The sequence below is a fragment of the Rhineura floridana genome, chromosome 4, assembly GCF_030035675.1.
Source record: "Rhineura floridana isolate rRhiFlo1 chromosome 4, rRhiFlo1.hap2, whole genome shotgun sequence".
NCBI lineage: Eukaryota > Metazoa > Chordata > Lepidosauria > Squamata > Rhineuridae > Rhineura > Rhineura floridana.
This window is the reverse complement of record NC_084483.1, coordinates 44,315,554-44,338,319: the sequence shown is the minus strand read 5'-3', so window position 1 is coordinate 44,338,319 and position 22,766 is coordinate 44,315,554. Positions and strand designations below refer to the sequence as shown.

At 40.6% G+C, this 22,766-nt stretch overlaps 1 protein-coding gene across 6 annotated transcripts in view; it reads right to left on the bottom strand.

Annotated features, from left to right (window-relative positions):
• ARHGEF10 (Rho guanine nucleotide exchange factor 10) overlaps window positions 1–22,766 on the bottom strand; it is a 164,303-nt gene that overhangs the window by 125,565 nt on the left and 15,972 nt on the right. For all 6 annotated transcript variants that reach the window (XR_009762151.1, XM_061622894.1, XM_061622897.1 and 3 more), the window contains exon 2: window positions 22,131–22,224. Coding sequence is in view for 5 of the 6 variants with exons in the window: in XM_061622894.1 (XP_061478878.1) it covers window positions 22,131–22,170 (40 nt within the window). In the remaining variant the exon portion in view is untranslated. The remainder of the gene's footprint in view (window positions 1–22,130; window positions 22,225–22,766) is intronic.

Genomic DNA, 22,766 nt, shown 5'->3' with positions numbered 1-22,766 from the left:
GCTGTGGATTCTGCAATTCACTAATGGAGATGTTTACCGAATTTCTTCTTTCAAATGCAATCCTTTCAGCTCTTTTTTCAGATTTTCAAACCTCTTTTCACTACTCTTTAGACCCTTCAGAAAATTCCATGTAAATATTTTCCTTATGGGGGGAGAGAGGGCATGAAGAAAATCCAGCACATATTTAGATACAATATTATTTAACTTTAAGATAAAAGAAAGTCACAGGAAACCCACACAAAGCTTATTTTCTAACTGTACAAGAGTTTTGCTTGGACATGCTCTGCATATTCCTCACAATTCTCAACTTTTCAGATTATCAATTAGCAAGATTAGCAATTAAACATTCTTGCAAGATATTCTGTTACTTGAACTAAGCTGACCCAGCATACTTTATTACTGATATTGTACTTACACCTTTAAGGCACTGGAAGAAAGGAAGTTCAATGTTTTCCCCCTTAAAAAGTAAAAAAAGGTCCATTATCTAACTGGTGGCATGTTATATGGTTGAGTTTTCTTGTGTGCTAAGAGCTTCTGCATTCACATGCCGTTCAACACAAAGCTAAACATCCTATCATACAAACCTATGGGACTGAACCATCAGCCACCGAAAGTCAGAAGAAAAAGTCGCCGCTGATAGGAATGCTTATATACTGTAACAAAGTTGAGTAAAATAGCTCCAAGAGACCACCAAGGAAAAGTGTTACAAGCTGTCCCGCAAATATAGAGCCACTTGGCTGGTTACACAAGAGACGTGATTTTTATCTGTTTGTCCCAAAATAATTTATGTATAGATAGATCTCTTTGTAGAACTCTGCCATCATCAGTATTGGCAATCCTAAGGATAAATCCATTCCTGTGATTCTTAGAAAATGAATTAAGACAGATACTGATGGACTCCAGTGTTCATGCAAGTTTTAGCTTCTCTGTGCAACTTTCCCCTCTTTCATGTATCAACATGCAAAATGAACCACAATACTGAGTGATGGTTGAAGGCACTGCCCATTATACCACTGGCTCAAATTTCTGAATGTAGGCACCAATGGGTCATGCAGAAACAAGGCATGTCTTGCAATTCTGGCTTCTGGTTTTGGAGGACCTTTGAGCAAGATACCTACCATGGGGGCCCCTCTCTTAACAAGTCCACCTCCTCACTATCATCACCACAACCAGCACTACTCTTCTTCATTGCTATCATCTACTTGCCTGTTGGGCAGAGACCCAATCAGCAAGCAGGCAGTGTCATCTACTGCTCTACTTTCTCGCTACCACTGTACAAGCAGATTGGTCTCATTGCTGCTGATGGCAGTGCAAATGGAGATTGCTGGGCATTGGAAGAAAGCCACTGGTCCTTCTATGGAAGGATGGCTAAATAAGGTCTGGGACACAGCCCTATCTGAACATCTCACACAGCACCAATGGGTTATTACGGAAATCACCAAATATGACCATTTTGATAGAACTTGTTCCCATTTCTGAGTTACATGGAGGGAAGCATACACACACAGATAGCAACACATATTTCTCTATGGAGGGGCTATTTGCATGGTACTTGTGGGTATGGAATGAATTCTGTATTAGATGACTACTTTGTATTCTGCTCTTGTACACTTATGTTCGTTGTCTTTATGTTCACAAAATAAATAAAAACTGTTTGCAAAAAGCAGCAACATTGAAGTGGGAGAACAGATTCAAGGGGCTCTTCTCAGAAGATCCCCTGCCGCAGGTGGGCCCTCAGCAGATGCCCAACTATACTGGCCCTTGAAGCCAGCCCTCGTTGTAGGACAGAAGGAGTAACCAAGCCCCCTTCTGAAGGAAGCTCACTAAAAGACCTTCAGAGCCCTAGAGAAAGGGTCACTTAACTCACACTGAAATATGGTGTTGCACATATTCAGCACAGAAGTAAAAAAACACCACCGGTACGTTGGGACAGCAGTTCACAGATTCTAATCTGGAGGTGCAATATGTTCTGTATATAAAAAACACAAAATACAGGATATCTACTGGAATGAACACAAAGGAAGTTCCTCCTCATCTCTCCCCCACCGAAACAACACTTAAAGAAACACCCAGGAGGTAATGCATTGGATTCCTCTTAACCAAGCACCCTTTGCAAGTGCAGTCACTTCAAAACCAGCAAATAACACACTGAGCAACTGAGAGAGCAGTAGTTCCAAACTGGTGATCTGAAGCATGGGTTCATAATGAGAAGCTCCCAACAAATGACAGGCAATAGCCATAATCTATGGAGACTGGGCAATTCTATGAGACAAGTAATAGCTTTATTGTCATCAGTGTGACTGTGAATTGCTGTGGTCTGGTGGTCTATCCTCAAAATGACATCTTTTTCCCACTTCTCACTGAGGTTGCAAAATTATTACATCATCAAACCCAAAATATCTGCAGTAGACTGACGGAATGGCTTCTAGTGTTCACTTCCTCTACTAAGCCTTGTCATTCATTGAGAAGTCTCCAACTACTCTCTGCCTGTCTCATCCAGCAAGAGTAGACTGCAAACTCTCCAAGCAGAAACTAAATTCCATACTGGGAAGAGCACATTCTTAAAGCAACACTAACAATAAATAGCAGATGGCTGGCCGATTAACGTACTGTGTTGCTCTCATCACAGAAGCATAGAATAGTAGAATTGGAAGAGGCCTATAAGGCCATCAATTCCAACTCCCTCCTCAATGCAGGAATCCACCTTAAAGCATACCTGACAGGTGGCTGTCCAGCTGCCTCTTGAATGCCTTCAGTGCTGGAGAGCCCACCACTTTCCTAGGTAATTGGTTGCATTCCTCTATTATGAGTTGCATTTATCCACAACAGCTAACCTCATTTTCCATGTCCTTCTTTCTCTCTACTCCAGAGGTTGAGAACCTGCAGTCCTCCAGATGTGGTTGGACTCCCAACTCCCATCAGCCCCAGCCAGCATAGCCAATAGTTGGGGATGATGCGAGTTGTAGTCCAGCAACATCTTCAGGGTCACAGGTTCCCCAAATCTGCAACACCAAACTCTTTTAAATCTACATTGGGGCAGCCATGTTTTTCCCTATAAAATTCCTTCTGAGAGTGATGGAACAGCATCAAATCCTTTTGCTCCCATGAGACTTGCTCTACTCAGGTCAAAGTGTGCATCATCAAGAAGTCCCACGCACTAGTCCCATGCACCTGGATGACAAGAGTTTTTAAAAAGAAAAGAAAAAAATAGTATCAGAGAGAGGCAGCGCTGTAGGCTTCGACATCTTGTATATAATTTCATTTTTTTTACATTCAAGTTTCCATATGGATTTTTAAGGATTCCCCCTTTAAAATCCACACCGAAATAAATAAATAAATAATAAATAGGAGGGGATGGATTTCATCCCATCCCAAGGCAAAACTGGGATGAACATCAATGGACCCACCCATCCCTAATAGCTAGGGTTTTCTGTGCCTTTTGTGACACAACTATTTGTTCTGCCAAAGAGACAAGCCACTTTTAATTAAGTCTTGTCTTTGTATTCTGTTTTCTTCTGCCTTCATATTCAGTACTCTGTAACACTGTCTAAGGTAAATATTTTTATCCCAAGGTATTCTTCAGAAAATAAACTGAAAATGTGCATTGACACTTTGCTGTGAGAAACTGACTAAATGAACTTAACTCACAGAAAGGGCAAAGCGCTACTCCCTAGAAGACAGTAGGGGGCATAACAGAGCAGTAGAGCTGCCACCACATTTGGAGCATTGCTGCTCTCACTGACCATAATAAAAAATGGGGTGGATGGGAGGAAAAGTCTGCAGCTCCAGCATGGTGCAGCAAATAGGCCCAGATCAAGCTCCATGTCACAACTTGCCATTAGTTGGAATGGCTTAGGATCCAGTGGATCCTTGGTCAGCTCAGCTCTGCCTCACCCCTTTTCAGGTATGCCCCTGAATTACACATGCTGAGGAGCCCCTCTCCCTGGCATTCACACATACAGTGTGAACATCTGCAAGAAAGGTGTAATATATTTGGGTTCACTATATGGAGGCAACCATTAACAAGGTAGTTTTATTAAATAGTAGTTACAACAACACTGCATTTCTCCTGGAGCTCCTTCAGTCAGCGAGCTTCCACCCCCTCACCCCATTCTTCAGGTTGTTGTTGGTGTTGTTATGTGCCTTCAAGTCAATCACGATCTATGGCAACCCTATGAATCAGCAACCTCAAATAGCATCTGTCGTGAACCACCCTGTTCAGATCTTCTAAGTTCAGTTCTGTGGCTTCCTTTATGGAATCTATCCATCTCTTGTTTGGCCTTCCTCTTTTTCTACTCCCTTCTGTTTTTCCCAGCATTATTGTCTTTTCTAGTGAATCAGGTCTTCTCATGATGTGTCCAAAGTATGATCATTTCAGTTTCATCATTTCAGCTTCTAGCGATAGTTCTAGTGATAGTTAATTTGTTCTAACACCCAATCATTGGTCTTTTTTGCAGTCCATGGTATCTGCAAAGCTCTCCTCCAACACCACATTTCAAATGAGTTGATTTTTCTCTTATCCACTTTTTTCACTGTCCAAATTTCACATCCATACATAGAGATCAAGAATACCAAGGTCTGAATGATCCTGAGTTTAGTGTTCAGTGATACATCTTTGCATTTTAGGATCTTTTCTAGTTCTCTCATAGCTGCCATCCCCAGTCCTAGCCGTCTTCTGATTTCTTGACTATTGTCTCCAGTTTGGTTATAATGACTGTGCCAAGGTATTGATAATCCTTGAGAAGTTCAATGTCCTTGTCGACTTTTAAGTTACATAAATCTTCTGTTGTCATTACTTTAGTCTTTTTGACGTTCAGCTGTAGTCCTGCTTTTGTGCTTTCCTCTTTAACTTTCATCAGCATTTGCTTCAAATCATTACTGGTTTCTGCTAAGAGTATTGTGTCATCTGCATATCTTAAATTATTGGTATTTCTCACTCCAATTTTCACACCTCCTTCATCTTGGTCCAGCCCCACTTTCTGTATATGTTCTGCATATAGATTAAATCAATAGGGTGATAAAATACACCCATCTCACAACATTTCCGATGGGGAACCAATCGGTTTTTCCATATTCTGTCCTTACAGTAGCCTCTTGTGCAGAATATAGGTTGCACATCAGCACAATCAGATGCTGTGGCACCCCCATTTCTTTTAAAGCATTCCATAGTTTTTCATGATCTACACAATAAAGGCTTTGCTGTAATCTATAAAGCACAGGGTGATTTCCTTCTGAAATTCTTTGCTCCGTTCCATTATCCTACATATGTTTGTGATATGATCTCTGGTGCCTCTTCCCTTTCTAAATCCAGCCTGGACATCTGCCATTTCTCGCTCCATATATGGTAAGAGCCTTTGTTGTAGAATCTTGAGCATTACTTGACCTGCATGGGATACTAAGGCAATAGCTCAATAATTACTGCATTCCCTGGGATCCCTTTCTTTGGAATTGGGATGTATATTGAACTCTTCCAGTCTGTGGGCCATTGTTTAGTTTTCCATATTTGTTGACAAATTTTTGTCAAAATTTGGACAGACTGAGTCTCAGTAGCTTGTAGCAACTCTATTGGTTTCTTCTTAAATTCTCATTTCCTGCATAAAATATTTTGTAGCTGAAAATGCCCCATTTCCGTCCATTTTAATTTACTCATGCCAAGTATTGTAATGTTGATATTGTAATGTTGTAATGTTGATTCTTCAGGTATCATCTCTAAACTCCCATCCCACTGTTTCGGTAAGGAAATGTCTCTAAATTGCTACAATCACTACATCTCATAGTCAAACAAGAACTAAATTCTGCAGAGGAGAGGTTACTAGCACACCACTCATTTCCCTGCTTTATCCCAGGCTTCTCAGCAAGTTTTTATAAGTCTCTGGGGAGCTTTCACCTTCCTGCTTGAACTCCAAGGCATCTCGTATTCCTTCACCTTATCTTCCATAATGTCATTCTGGGGAATAATGTGTTTTTCTTTCTGCCCCTGTGAACATACAAGGGGTGTCAATGTAGAGTCTGTCCCATTTCTACCTGCTAGAGCATCTGGATCACTCTTTAGGAGTGCTCGGAGATCCCGATGATTACATCAAAAAGTCTCTCCTTGAGCTGTCTGAACTAAATATGATTGTGGGTGCACTCAGTGTTGGATCCCAGAGATAGGAGCTGTATTTTCTCAAGCACAGTTTGTCACCTGGTTTCAGTTCAGGACCTCCTTTGCTTTTGTGAAAATATTTTGGTGGAGTTGTTTTTCAGAGCTTGTTTATTTTTTCAAACTTCTATATGGTCATGTTTCTCCATAAGTAATTCCTCAGTAATGTGTAGTAATGTGCATACCCTTCTTCCTATGAGTAACTGTGCTGGAGACCAGCCATACTCCAATGGTGTACTGCGATTAGCCAATAATGCCTTATATAAATCTCCTCTACTGCCTTTTTCACCGGGTTTTTAACTGTTTGGATGGACTTTTCCACAAGGCCATTGGATTGGGGGTAATGGGGTCTGGATGTACTATGATGGAAGTCCTAATCCTTTGCAAACTGCTTAAACTCTGAACTGGAAAACTGAGGTGTACTGTCACTAAAAAGTTCACATGAGATTCCATACCTTGCAAACACTGCCTTCAGGCTGGCTATTACTAACACACTGTTTGTACCATTCAGATTGCAGATCTCTGGATACAGGCAGTAATAATCAGAATTTATCAAGTATTCTCATGAATTCCAAATAAAGAGATTAGTATCTACCTTCTCATATGCTCTCTGTGGAATAGGGTGCGGGTGCAGAGGTTCCATCTGCTGGGATGGCTGGAACTTTAAAACAAGTGAAACAGTTTGCAACTTGTGTTACCAATATTCTGGTTGATCTGCGGCTAATATATTACCTCTTATGTCCTCTTACATTTTTCAATTCCAAGATGTCCTTCATGGATCTTTCTGAAAATTTCATGCCAGAGGGTCCTTGGAATAACTACCTTGCTGCCTTTGAAAATTAGCCCATCTATCACTGAGAGGTCATGCCTGCAGTTCCAGTAGTCCCATAGACTTGGATCACAGCTGCTGTGGTCCTGCAGCCAACCTTCAAGTATACATTTTTCAGGAAGCACATTGCATCATTGTTCTCTGTTTCTGCTAAAATGTGCTATAATTTTCTATCAGCTATTGGAAGTGATTGTACTATCAGGTCTGCATATGCCTGCACCTCCATACCTGAAATATGCTCTTTCCTACAGTGAAGGTTGTGTTGCCCTGGACAGTGCATCTGCTGTAAACATCAATTTGCCTGGTGTGTAGGGCACTATCAAGTCATATTTTTGTAATTTGAGCATCATCCTTTGGATTTTCAAAGTACAATCATTTAATGGCTTTTCAAACAATGCTATCAGAGGTTTATAGTCAGTTTCTACTTAAGAACATAAGAACATAAGAAGAGCCTGCTGGATCAGGCCAGTGGCCCATCTAGTCCAGCATCCTGTTCTCACAGTGGCCAACCAGGTGCCTGGGGGAAGCCCGCAAGCAGGACCCGAGTGCAAGAACACTCTCCCCTCCTGAGGCTTCCGGCAACTGGTTTTCAGAAGCATGCTGCCTCTGACTAGGGTGGCCCAGCACAGCCATCACAGCTAGTAGCCATTGATAGCCCTGTCCTCCATGAATTTGTCTAATCTTCTTTTAAAGCCATCCAAGCTGGTGGCCATTACTGCATCTTGTGGGAGCAAATTCCATAGTTTAACTATGCGCTGAGTAAAGAAGTACTTCCTTTTGTCTGTCCTGAATCTTCCAACATTCAGCTTCTTTGAATGTCCACGAGTTCTAGTATTATGAGAGAGGGAGAAGAACTTTTCTCTATCCACTTTCTCAATGCCATGCATAATTTTATACACTTCTATCATGTCTCCTCTGACCCGCCTTTTCTCTAAACTAAAAAGCCCCAAATGCTGCAACCTTTCCTCGTAAGGGAGTCGCTCCATCCCCTTGATCATTCTGGTTGCCCTCTTCTGAACCTTTTCCAACTCTATAATATCCTTTTTGAGATGAGGCGACCAGAACTGTACACGGTATTCCAAATGCGGCCGCACCATAGATTTATACAACGGCATTATGATATCGGCTGTTTTATTTTCAATACCTTTCCTAATTATCGCTAGCATGGAATTTGCCTTTTTCACAGCTGCCGCACACTGGGTCGACATTTTCATCGTGCTGTCCACTACAACCCCGAGGTCTCTCTCCTGGTCGGTCACCGCCAGTTCAGACCCCATGAGCGTATATGTGAAATTCAGATTTTTTGCTCCAATATGCATAATTTTACACTTGTTTATATTGAATTGCATTTGCCATTTTTCTGCCCATTCACTCAGTTTGGAGAGGTCTTTTTGGAGCTCTTCACAATCCCTTTTTGTTTTAACAACCCTGAACAATTTAGTGTCATCAGCAAACTTGGCCACTTCACTGCTCACTCCTAATTCTAGGTCATTAATGAACAAGTTGAAAAGTACAGGTCCCAATACCGATCCTTGAGGGACTCCACTTTCTACAGCCCTCCATTGGGAGAACTGTCCGTTTATTCCTACTCTCTGCTTTCTGCTTCTTAACCAATTCCTTATCCACAAGAGGACCTCTCCTCTTATTCCATGACTGCTAAGCTTCCTCAGAAGCCTTTGGTGAGGTACCTTGTCAATTGCCAAGAAAATCCAACACGGTCACATTTGACTTCAAAAGAGGAAACTTCACAAAAATGAGGGGATTGGTAAAAAGAAAGCTGAAAAACAAAGTCCAGAGGGTCACATCACTCGAAAATGCTTGGAAGTTGTTTAAAAACACTGTATTAGAAGCTCAACTGGAGTGCATACCGCAGATCAGAAAAGGTACCGCCAGGGCCAAGAAGATGCCAGCATGGTTAACGAGCAAAGTCAAGGAAGCTCTTAGAGGCAAAAAGTCTTCCTTCAAAAAATGGAAGTCTTGTCCGAATGAAGAAAATAACAAAGAACACAAACTCTGGCAAAAGAAATGCAAGAAGACAATAAGGGATGCTAACAAAGAATTTGAGGAGCACATTGCTAAGAACATAAAAACCAACAACAAAAAATTCTATAAATACATTCAAAGCAGGAGACCATCTAGGGAGACGATTGGACCCTTGGATGATAAGGGAGTCAAAGGTGTACTAAAGAACGATAAGGAGATTGCAGAGAAGCTACATGAATTCTTTGCATCTGTCTTCACAGTGGAAGATATAGGGCAGATCCCTGAACCTGAACTAACATTTGCAGGAAGGGATTCTGAGGAACTGAGACAAATAGTGGTAACGAGAGAGGAAGTTCTAAGCTTAATGGACAATATAAAAACTGACAAATCACCGGGCCCGGATGGCATCCACCCGAGAGTTCTCAAAGAACTCAAAGGTGAAATTGCTGATCTGCTAACTAAAATATGTAACTTGTCCCTTGGGTCCTCCTCTGTGCCTGAGGACTGGAAAGTGGCAAATGTAACGCCAATCTTCAAAAAGGGATCCAGAGGGGATCCCGGAAATTACAGGCCAGTTAGCTTAACTTCTGTCCCTGGAAAACTGGTAGAAAGTATTATTAAAGCTAGATTAACTAAGCACATAGAAGAACAAGTCTTGCTGAAGCAGAGCCAGCATGGCTTCTGCAAGGGAAAGTCCTGTCTCAGTAACCTATTAGAATTCTTTGAGAGTGTCAACAAGCATATAGATAGAGATGATCCAGTGGACATAGTGTACTTAGACATTCAAAAAGCGTTTGACAAGGTACCTCATCAAAGACTTCTGAGGAAGCTTAGCAGTCATGGAGTAAGAGGAGAGGTCCTCTTGTGGATAAGGAATTGGTTAAGAAGCAGAAAGCAGAGAGTAGGAATAAACGGACAGTTCTCCCAATGGAGGGCTGTAGAAAGTGGAGTCCCTCAAGGATCGGTATTGGGACCTGTACTTTTCAACTTGTTCATTAATGACCTAGAATTAGGAGTGAGCAGTGAAGTGGCCAAGTTTGCTGACGACACTAAATTGTTCAGGGTTGTTAAAACAAAAAGGGATTGCGAAGAGCTCCAAAAAGACCTCTCCAAACTAAGTGAATGGGTGGAAAAATGGCAAATGCAATTCAATATAAACAAGTGTAAAATTATGCATATTGGAGCAAAAAACCTTAATTTCACATATACGCTCATGGGGTCTGAACTGGCGGTGACCGACCAGGAGAGAGACCTCGGGGTTGTAGTGGACAGCACGATGAAAATGTCGACCCAGTGTGCGGCAACTGTGAAAAAGGCAAATTCCATGCTAGCGATAATTAGGAAAGGTATTGAAAATAATGCCATTGTATAAATCTATGGTGCGGCCGCATTTGGAATACTGTGTACAGTTCTGGTCGCCTCATCTCAAAAAGGATATTATAGAGTTGGAAAAGGTTCAGAAGAGGGCAACCAGAATGATCAAGGGGATGGAGCGACTCCCTTACGAGGAAAGGTTGCAGCATTTGGGGCTTTTTAGTTTAGAGAAAAGGCGGGTCAGAGGAGACATGATAGAAGTGTATAAAATTATGCATGGCATTGAGAAAGTGGATAGAGAAAAGTTCTTCTCCCTCTCTCATAATACTAGAACTCGTGGACATTCAAAGAAGCTGAATGTTGGAAGATTCAGGACAGACAAAAGGAAGTACTTCTTTACTCAGCGCATAGTTAAACTATGGAATTTGCTCCCACAAGATGCAGTAATGGCCACCAGCTTGGATGGCTTTAAAAGAAGATGAGACAAATTCATGGAGGACAGGGCTATCAATGGCTACTAGCCGTGATGGCTGTGCTGGGCCACCCTAGTCAGAGGCAGCATGCTTCTGAAAACCAGTTGCCGGAAGCCTCAGGAGGGGAGAGTGTTCTTGCACTCGGGTCCTGCTTGCGGGCTTCCCCCAGGCACCTGGTTGGCCACTGTGAGAACAGGATGCTGGACTAGATGGGCCACTGGCCTGATCCAGCAGGCTCTTCTTATGTTCTTATGTTCTTATGTTAGGTGGTCCATGCTTCATCCTGTGCTGCATCCCAATACCACTCGTGTTTGTGTTTAAGAAGTGCCCGGAGGGGTGTTGCTTTAGATGACAAATTTGGTATAAATTTCCCAAGGTAATTAGCCATCCCTTGGGATCACTGCACATCTTTCTTGGATTGGGGCCATGGCATCATTTCAACAGCCTCAACCTTTCTCTTGTCAGGTTTTACTCCATTTGTAGAGATCACATCTCCCCAAAAAGGTCAGTTCAGTGACCCCAAATACGTATTTTTCTAAATTAAATAAAATTTCAGATTTGCTGCTCTTGTTGCATCTAAGACCTTCCAAAGTCACAGATCATGTTCAGCTTTGGTAGAACCCCACAAAATAATATTATCATTAAGGTGCCAGCTCCATCAATGTGCTTGCATATCGTGTGTATAGTTCTATGGTACACTTTGGGTGCTGAAGCCACATCAAATGGGAGCCGCAGAAAGCAATACTTCCCAAAGGAGGCATTGAATGTGCAGAGCTTAGAACTGTCCTCTACGAGTTTTAACTGCCAAAAGCCAAAGGTGGCATCAAGTTTGCTGAAAAAGCAGACATTTGCAAATTGTGCCATCATTTCCTGGTGGGAAGTTCGTAATGCTCCATCTTTATAGCCTTGTTAAGGCTTCTGGGATCAAGACAAATCCATAATTTGCTGTTAGGTTTGTCTACAATGACTAGAGAGCTCACCCATTCTGTGGGTTCCTCAGTCTTCTCAATGACCTGTAAAGCCTCCATCCTTGATAGCTCCTCTCTAAGTTTGTCACAAAGTGCAAAAGGCACTTTTCTGCCTGGATGGATTACTGGGGAAACCAATTTATTTATTTGAATTGTATGTTCACCTGGTAAACAGCTAAGTCTTCAAATATACTTTGATAACTCAAAATCAATGTCTCATATTCCTGTTCTCCATTGGCTTGCATGTCAAGTACCTGTTTAATCAGATGAAGCTTCTCACGTGCTGCCAAACCCAGAATTGGAGCCACCTGTTTAGGAACGATAATAAATGCCAGGTTGTACACATGGTCTTTGTACCTGATGCTGGCAATACACTGTCCCTTTACTGGTATCTTCACTCCAGAATACCCAGTAAGTTTAATACTTGTTGGATGCATTTTTGGCATGACTTGGAGACTCTACAGGCAACACATTCACCTAAGCACCTGAATCGAGCTTAAAGGACACTATTGTTCCTTGTACTTCCACTGGCTGATTCCAGTCTTTCCCCTTCTCTCTGCCTGATTCCACTACAGCCACAAATAACTGCTCCTCCTGCATCTGCTCAACAGCATATAAACGGGATTTCAGTATTTGTGACCTCTAACATTTTGCAAAGTGGTTGTGCTTGCCTCGGTTGTAAAGACCTTCCCAAATGCAGCACACTGTTTCTGGCCATGCTGCATGCCAGTTTCTACAAGCTTGGCTCAAGCCCGTTTCCCTTCCCAGGAGCTTTATTAGGTGGCTGCTGCACTCTCCGATTTGGCTTCTGCCGTCCCTGTTGCTGCTAGCTTAGTGCACAGACAGTCTCTTCAGCTGGCCTTAGTTCTTATGCTGGGGCTCTCACTACCTCTGGTGCTCCACATATTTTGAGTTTTTCTAGTGTGAGATCTTCTTCATGCCTTTCCTTTATTGCATTCTCCCTAATGCCACAAATAATTCTATTTCTGATCAGAGAGTCTGTTAGAGTCCCAGAAGCAAAGGTCTTGCTAAAGCCTTGCTAATGCCTTTCAAAGGTTTCATTCTTTCTGGTTTTACAATACTCCTCAAATTTTGCCATTACTGCAGTGAACTTCATGTTTTCTCCTTCTGCAAACTGGAGGTTATTGTAAATCTCCAATGCTTCCTCCCGCACCACATCTAACAGTATTGATGGTTTTACTATATCAGGTTTCCCTTCAGCCCCTGTGGCTGACAGAGTTCAAATCTTTGCTTGAATTCTCTGCAGTTTTCTGCAATATTCCCAGACATTTTCAGGCTTGATGGAGGTTGCAAAAGTTCTATAATGACCTTTGTGCTGAGGAAGCTAGTGATTCTTCTGCTGTTAAATTGAGACCAGGCCTCAGGCCTCTGGGTGGGGTCCTTCTTTCCCACAGTACTCAACTTCCCCAAGGCAGAAGAAAGCTACACACTGCTTAAGAAGCCTTGTAGCCTCCACTTCTGACACCATGTAATATGTTTGGGTTCAAAATATGGAGCCAACAGTTAACAAAGTAGTTTTATTAAGTAGTAGTTACAACAACAACAACACATTTCTCCTGGAGCTCCTTCAGTCAGCCAGGTTCCACCTCCTCACCCCATTTTTTCAGGGACCATCTCTAAACTCCCATCCCAATGTTTCTTGTAAGGAAATGTCTCTAAATTACTACAATCACTACAGAGGTGGCCTGTGAGCAATGCCTCACCCTCCCTGCATATGTTTATGCTCTACATGTAGATGCCAGCGAGAGGGGCTGCTTGGTAAACACAACATAGGGCAGAGCTACTCGGTGCATCCTCACATCAACACCCCTCATTTTGAAACAACACATGTGGTGTTCTTTTGAAGACATGCTTATGTTTCATAGCTTTCATGTTAAAATTCCATTTCTGTAACGCAGGTTAATTCCTCCCACATACAGGTTCACTAAAATACATATAATATTTCAAGCCATAGCTTATTTATATGAACCTTTACACACTTCCCTTGTTTCCACTACATCCTTCTGGCTTGTGGTAAACCACTTCTGAGAAAGAACCCATAATGAGGAGAGATAATATTTGCTCTGTGTGGCTAGCCAAGGAACTTGCTTAATCTATGGCTTTAATTCAATAGTTGCCAATCTAAACTAAGCATTGTATCATAAACATTGTTACAATATATGCACATACACTATGTCCATGAGGTTTGGAAAACTGCATCTCGAGATTCACAGCAGCAGGTAAATTTGTAGAAGACTGAGTAGAAACATACTCACTATTCTGCCGGTTCCAGTGCATCTCCAACCTCTCTCTTCTGAAAATGGTGACACATGACATTAGCCAAACCCCGCCCCTTTTTACTGTAAAACCTGGTGGAAGCCCCTTGAGTGCTTTTTTAAAAATCAGCTTCAAAAAGAGTTTGCAACTGATCAGCAGATCAACCCATTCACCCTCCAGGTGTGGCTAATGGAAACACTTTGGTCTAGTGATTAGAGGGTTTACAGCCACTGTCTGATGCATTGTTCTGTTGATTCATGGAGTTCAAAAACAACTTTCTGCTGTGCAGATTCTTCCAGCATCCCTACAACATTGACATATTGGCCAGAATCTGAAAGTGCTAATTTAGAGATGCTGAATTTAAGAGTGCACACAGTAGGACTTTTTGATTCCCCTCACTCCACTCAATGCAGTAGACACAAAACCTCTTACAGATGGCTTTGAAAAAGACTTTAAATTTTTTTTTAAGAAATGGATTATCATGTGGCTGGGGAGGTAACATATGGAGCAAACTACTATTTGAAAACTACAAGTCCAAAGCTCCTTTGGTTAAGCTTCCCTAGCTATATGATTCTTGGGTCCCAGGCAGTAGTAGTAGAACACATCTAGCTATCTGGCCTTCAGGACACACTACAAAATGAATTTGAGTTTTAGCTGGCTTGTTGACAACTCATTTCTTTCTGGTACAAAGCACAGCAAAAGGAGAGGGTGGCCTATACAGTTAGACCTAATAACTCCATTCATCTATTGCCAATTATAAAACAAGGTAGATCACGACAATGCTGTCTAGCCAATTCTACCACAATGCTAAACTATGAATTTCTCAAAGCTTTAAACTCTGGTTGTAGCATACACTGTGAATAACCAGGAACCAGAGCAACAATGTAAGCTTCAACATTTCAGAGGTGAAAATAATTGAACACTCTGGAGTAGTTGCAACAAACCACAACACAGCAAAAAGTCACTGTAAAAGTCCCAGTATTCCTGCTATTACACACAGCTAAAGAATCAACTTTGTCTTCGATAGCTGTTTAGTCTCACAATGGACCCAACTGTACTTCTCATAAAATAGGTGCAATTTGAAGAAATCCGGCATTTGCATTTATATTCTGGTAGGCAGCTATAGAGGACTAGAAGAGGAAGGGAAGCATTGTACTGACAGGCATTGTGCATCTGTGTATTTATATGCATGAGCAGGGCAGCCAAACACACACATACACTATCACCCCACTAGAAACTGCACGACTGACATACTGAACGTCTGATATGGTCAGGGGTGTAGTCATCCAGGTTCTCAGAGGGTCTTAGACCCTTTGGGAGCCAGATCCAAGCAGAGTCCCTATGTCTCCAACATCCTATGAGCCAATCAGCATGAAAGGGGAATGTATTGGCCATTGAAAAGAGTCTAACATGCTTCCTTGACCTTTCGTTTTTATACTAGTGGACACTCCCCACAGAATCAAAAGCCATTCTGCAAGTGGAATGGCATTACTGGATTTCAACCAATTGGTTGTATCCAATTGCACTGTGAAAGGCTCTTAGGCAGGAAAAAACCCCAGAGCTCTCATTTACACTGTAGCCCCAGCATTCCTCAAAGAGCCTCCTGCAGGCTTTTCCTAGCACAGCCCTTAGGAAAGGTGCAGGAGTGCTAAGCATAGTTAATCTGAAGTCCTTCTGAGCATCCTCTTGAGTACTTGCTGTTGTACTGTTAGTTTGGGGTTTTTTTAATGGAAGAGCATATAACCAGTCAGCACATTTGGCACCATGAAGAAGTGAATCTATAGCTATTCTCATTCACTGGCTATACTTTCATGCAGCAAAAGTGAAATTGGAGCATTAAGGCTGAAAACAGCAGCAAGAGCAAAGTGTTCAGTTGCACAGAAGGAAGATCCCTTGCTCTTTTTTCTGATAAATAATAATAATAATTATTATTATTATTATAATTATAATAAAACACATCCCACTTTGGCTCTGCAATTCTTTGGACTAAATTCTAGAGCTATTTAAATATTTCTGAGAAGCATTACATTCAGAAAGACAGTCAAGCAGCAGAACGGATCTCCATGTATGCGATACAACAATTATTTTCCTTCATAACTGCAGAAATAATAGACGCCTGCAGAAATCTCATTGCTGTTGTCTTTCCCACATCATATTTACTCTTGAGTGTTTAATCCTGTGTGTGACCTTATTTATAGACTACAACAGAACTGTGTTGCATCCAGCACAAATAAAATGGAAATGGACTGCCTTCAAGTCGATTCCGACTTATGGCGACCCTATGAATAGGTTTTTCATGGTAAGGGGTATTCAGAGGAGGTTTACCATTGCCCTCCTCTGAGGCTGAGAGGCAGTGACTGGCCCAAGGTCACCCAGTGAGCTTCATGGCTGTGTGGGGATTCCAGCCCTGATCTCCCAGGTCGTAGTCCAACACTCTAACCACTACACCACACTGGCTCTCCAGGAACAAGTAACTATTGGAATTTTTGTGCAAATTCATGAAGAACTTTCAAGGTTTGGATCAGTGTAGTTTTATGCCAAATCCATCCTTAATTTTACCATGAAAATGTATGTCCTTTATGACTAATCCAACCAATATCCACTGCCCTCCTGTTTCATTCATTCATTCATCCATTCATTTATTCTCTCTCTGGGTCATGAGCCTCTGTTTATGTCTTCTTTAGTTTACTTCCGGATGTGGTTTAGCTTAGAGATTTCACATGCCAGTAACTTGTTATCTCTTGTAATTATGCCTGCTGATAAAAGGGGAACAGTACAAGTCAATATTGTTATTAATGGATTACATCCAGATTATAGAATTAACCTGGAAAGGATGTAAAGGTCTACTACAAACCTTGTCTTCATTTAAGGCATGAATTTAAGGCAGAAAAAAAACACTCCTTATATCTGCAGTTATTTGGATGCCCTTGCTCTTTACCTACTGAAACATGCATAATTAGAAGAGGCAGAACCTTAAGAGTTGAAACTTCAATACAGCATATCACTACAAAAAAGTTGGGAAACTGGCCATATTTCAGGGGAATTTTTTTTCAAAACAAAAAAAACAATACACCAGAGTCTACTAGTCTGTCAACCCACTATCAACAGATACCCACAAGTACAAAAAACACAGTACCTCATAGACTAAAAGCAATTTTTAAAAAAAGTTAAAGGACTTAAAGAGTTTATTATTTCTGCTACAAGAGATTTAATATAGCTACCCCTCTAGAAACTGATACAATGAAAGGCTGCCAAAAGCAGCCTTCCTCCTGGGTCAAACAGATTTAGGGGAGGCAATTTCCTTCAGAATCATGGCACAGGGAAGGGTTAAAAAACCCTTTCCATCCAAACCAAGATTTTTTTTAAAGCATGCGTACAAACACACACACATGCAAATATGAAAGTGCATTTAATGTAACATGTAGTTGAGAGACATATACGTTTATCTATATGCACATTTTATGCTCACTATACAATTATCTATAAAGAAAAAAATACTACTTTTCCATTCCACTTCTCTCTTATAAAGGACTTGTTTTAAATCAGGTTTTGATTATTTTCTTTTAGCATATTGTTTTTCCTGTATTTTTTTTTAAGGAACGCAACAGGCTCTCTCTCGCTCTCTCTGAAAGGCATCCTTCTATTTCCAACAGAAATTCAGACACCAAACAAGCTATTAACAGCTTCCCGAACAAGAGACTATTGATGATTACAATTCAGAAGCTGTCCTCATTCATCTCAAATCTTGGCTCCATTTTTACCATCCTGTGTAACTGTCTATATGCTCAAAAAAAAAGGGGGGGGGAAGAATCACAGACAAAGATCAACTCCTTTTATTTTTTTGTGTTCAGCTTAAGCAATATTCTCACAACCTTCAAAATAGACTTAGACTGCAGTCCAGTACACACTTACCTGGGAATAAGTCCCACTGAGCCCAATGGTGCTTACTTCTGAGTAGACTTCTGGGTAGACATGTATTATCTAGGAGCAGGCACTTAAGTTTAACATGCAAATTTAAATGTTAAACTCCTGTTCCTAGATAATCGTTGAGGAAATAATTTGCAAGTGCAATCAACATCCAGTGTATATATTCATCTTATTCTTTATTTCTTTAACTTGTTAGTCACTTAATACAAAAGAAAAAAATCTAAGCAATTTACAAAAAATTAAGATCCAAAAGGGTAGCATAAAAACAGACTATAATCACAATAAAACCATTACAAAACCCCTATAACAGATCCAGTAAACAGCAGAAAACTTCAGCTGCAGAAAACATTCTTTCATCAATAAGTGACAGAACAGTTAACATAATCTATCAAATGCCTGCGAGAAGCTTTTATTAGGCACTAGGTAACCACAGCACTAGATGGATTTTATCAGGGAGAGCATTCCATAAGCCGGGAGCCACAGCTGTAAAGACCCTCATCTATGTTGCAACCCTCTGAACCTCCTTTCAGAGGGGGCACCTGGAGGACCACCTCAGATGAAGACTGGAGAGTCCAGGTAAATTCATATAAGGAGTGCTCCAAAAGATATTGGGGCCTTCACAATCATATTAAGCTGCAATCCTAGACACACTTACCTCAGAATAAGTCCTCCTGAACACAATGGGACTTACTTCTGGGTAGACATGTATAGATTGCACTGATAGTCATTAATATACTTGCTAAGGAATAAAGTTGATTTCAATTTATTCAAGAATTCTTAAAAATGAAACCAAAGTGCACAATATGCTATATAAACACACTGTCCAGGCCTGCCCTACTTGCTCTCAGTGTTATTATTCAGTACCAGTAATAAAAATACAGCCAAGAATAACTCTTGCAAATGCCATTGGGTAGTTACAAATTAAGGCAACATGCTATGCTTTTACTCCATCCAAATACAATCTCTTGCACATTACTCTTGTGAGGCGTATAAGTTTTGATTACACTGGTGAAGCTGCACCTTCTGGCCCAAGGTAGTAGCTTTCATTGGCTCTCAGTGTAAGAGATGGAGGAAGAAAACGGTGTCCTAGCTGCACAGGGGAGCATAGCATAACTGGTATTAAATCTGACACTCTAACAAACATAGTTTGTTAAGAATGCTGGGAACTATAGTACTGTGACAAAAAAACTACAGTTCCTAGGATTCTTTCAGGGAAGCATGACTTTTAAAGTGGTATAAGAGTGCTTTAAATGTGGATCAATGCTAGACATGGGTCACATCTACACCATACATTTAAAGCATGTGGCTTCTCTCTAAGAATCCTGGGAACTTGTAATTTGTTAAGGGTGCTGGAAATTGTAACTCTGTGACTTCTCAGGATTCTTTGGGGGAAGTCCTGTGCTTTATAGGTATGGTATGGATGTGACCCAGTGTCCAGAATACAGAAGATTGGTGAACAGGTTATTGTGTTTTAAAAAAAAAATAGAAACATTCTCAGGGAGCATGTCCTTAAGTAGGTCATGTAAACAGTTCTGCGGGAAGGGATGTATATTCCCTACCTCTTCACACATGTATCTCCAAATATAAATTGCTCTTGCCTCCAAACCTGGTATTTGTTCTGCAAGGAAAACACACAGTAACAAGACACTAGATGGTACATTACTTGTAAGAAGTTGCTTTCCTTTGGAGCAAGTGATATCAAATGTGGGCAATGTCAAAAATGAGAAAAGGGGGCAGTTATTTCTATATATGGTGAACTTGTAATCAAGAATTAGGAACAAAAAAACCCCTCTTGTAATCAAGAATTAGGAACAAAACAAAAAGTTTCCCATAGTTTGTACATATAATTCAAGACAACCAGCAACGGGAGGAATTTTTCCCAATTCTTTCGTTACATTTTTTATTTGTTGCAACTTGCTTCCTTTTTTGAACAGTTGGATTTGTAATCAAGTTAAGATATACTAGAAGAAAATATAGAGATCTGACAGAAAATATAACCCATATAAATTTGGACCTGGACCTAGTACTGTTTATATTGAACTATATTTACCAACATAATTGTTTCATATAGAAGCACTCCAGTAAGAATAACACTATACTTATTAGATCTTTGAAAGTGCCTTTCACCTACTATTCACAGAGTGGGGAAACAAAACATGTGAATATACTGCCATATCCGACCTATATTAAAAGAGGAAGATTTTTACAAGACTGAAAACTGTTAACATTTTCTGGCAAAACAAAACAGACTGTACAAATATATGTTATGTTAATGTGGTGTAAAAAAGATATAAAAGATTAATTAGATTATTGTATATCTTTCTTAAAATTATGTTTATTTAAACTGTAATTATCACATTCATACAAAACATCTCTCCCACCATGTCTCCAACCCAATACCACCCTTTTAAAATGATATATTTTTTTTACAGATTTCTTGTAGGATGCCTAGTTTGCCCTAAAACTACAGTCCAAAGCAGCAGTATGCATTATGCCATGCAAAACCACAACTGCAGGCTGTACCTTTTTTAGATGTTGCAGTAGCAATAGTTGCTATCACCAAAGAGTCAAAGCTGCTTTTTAAAATAAGTAGTGACTTAATAGTATGCCAGTGTGGAAATCGTGCCCTGGGTTGCACACACACTTCTGCTTCATGCACATAATATTGCTTCTTTTAAATGGTGGCCTTTGTCTTCTGGTTACTGGAGCAGTGATGCTTTGATTGTCCTTTCTGCAAACAGGAAAGCCAGAGCTTCTTTCACTTAGAAAATTAGAAACTAGGGTTCTCAGAAATTTATTGCATCCCGTCTCTCTCCAAGAAATTCAGAGAGGTGCATATCTTCACAATTACTCTGTGAGGTAAGTATTTTTCAAATTTCTCTCTTGCAAGTACAAGACAATGCATTGGATCCCAATCTTAGGCTTACGCAGTGTTTCTGCCCAGTCATGAAAGATTCCATACTCTCATTGCAGACTTCCCACAACACAGCCCACACTGTTCAGGAAGGTCCCCCAGCCCTCCAAAGAGGTTTTAAGTGGGCTACCCAAGGAAACTTCCATTCTCACAATCTTTGGATCCTACCCAAGAATGAAATACTGAATTTACATTCAACTACATACATTTTCAGACCATAGCAGTAGTAACCACAGCATAAGTAGAAAATTAAAACATCAGCTCTGGAGCAGAGTTTATCCATAATCTCCTCTAAATACGAATGTTTTAATCATCTGTGTGAAGGCCAGGGGACAGCCTGAGATCTCTGGAGCAGTGAGTTTTATAATGGGGAGGATCACCATCAAGGCTAGTAATCTAGTGCTCACTAGCCAAATCTTCATTGGTGGGAGCACCCATAACAGGGTCTCCTTGGATAATCTCAAGTAGGGGAACAGACAGGAGGATATGTGCACTCCAAAGAAAGGGCAGGAAACAACAAACTATTTGGCTTGGCTTGGCTTGGCTTGGCTTGAGTGCACGTAAGGCTGATCCAAGTCCGACACTATTTACTGCACCACACCCCAAGAAACAATGGTTGTGCCAGCTATACAACTTGAATACCCAAATTAGCATAGCCTACAGTCCAATTCAGTGTTGCTCATTTGTTCTGTATTTTATGATTTTATAGTTTTATTGTGTTTTAATAATTTTATTGTACATCGCCTTGATTTTTTTATGAGTTGGCAATTAATTTTTTTACAAGAATATTTATTCAGTGTTCCCAGCTGATTCTGCATCCATCACACATCTATTCTTCTTTCTGGCTCCCCCACAGCACATATATTTGAACTGTAATACACTGCATAGTAAGACAATCATGTAATGATGGATAAGTGGCTGACTGCAAGATATAGATTCCATTTAAAATGTGTGTTTACTGCATTTTTGTCTTTATAAAATTGCATATCCATTTAAGTAGTCTTCTGCATTTAGTATACCCACCCACCCCCTCCCATTACATCCTAGAACAGGAACCAAATTCCAAGCATGGGATAATACATAACAAATGGAAAAGCTATTAGAAGCAAAGCTTCAGCTTTAAAGGCTAGTGCCAGTGAATGAAGTCACTTGATAGAATCTCATCAAATTCAAAACACATGTTATAAGTAGGATCTAAGTTAACATAGTTCAAAATATTACTAAGAAAAAGTTCTATATGTAAAGAGCAGGAAGGATCGATACAAAATACAATGAAAACACACAGTTGTGATTTTCCTGTTACCTTCAGGTGGTGGCAGTGGAGGAAACCGTTCTGTGTCCATGCTGTTGTGTACTCTCAGTATTCTAGCTTCTTTTTATAATCACAATAAATGATGCTGCAATAAAACATATTTAAAAAAACAACAGATTAACATCTTTGAAAATTTCAGTGTGTGTGTATGTGCGTGCATGCATGGGTGCTCCCACCAATGAAGAGAGAGTGTATGTGTGTGTATATGTCACATTTGCCATACGCTACTAGCATAATGGCTGTATTTTGAAGAAAGAGATTTGAAATTAATGAGGGCAGGAATCTGGGGGGAACTTTTCAATCTTATGGTAGTCATCATTAAGCCTCCCTCTCTTTATAAAGCATTTTAAACACCATATTTTAAAAGTATCCTGGGCATGCTTCTTTCTGGAAGGATTGTAGCTCAGTGGTAGAGCACATGCTTTGTATGCAGAAGGTCCCAGGTTCAATCAGTGGCATCTCTAATGAAAGGACCATTTATCAGATGATGAGAAAAACCTCCAATTTCCTGGAGAGCTAGTGCCAGTCAAGAGTAGACAGTACTGAGCCAGACAGACAGATAGCCACTGATAGGTTCCTACAAAGTTTCTATTGCAGTTGCACACCTCAATATTCCAAATTATTGGA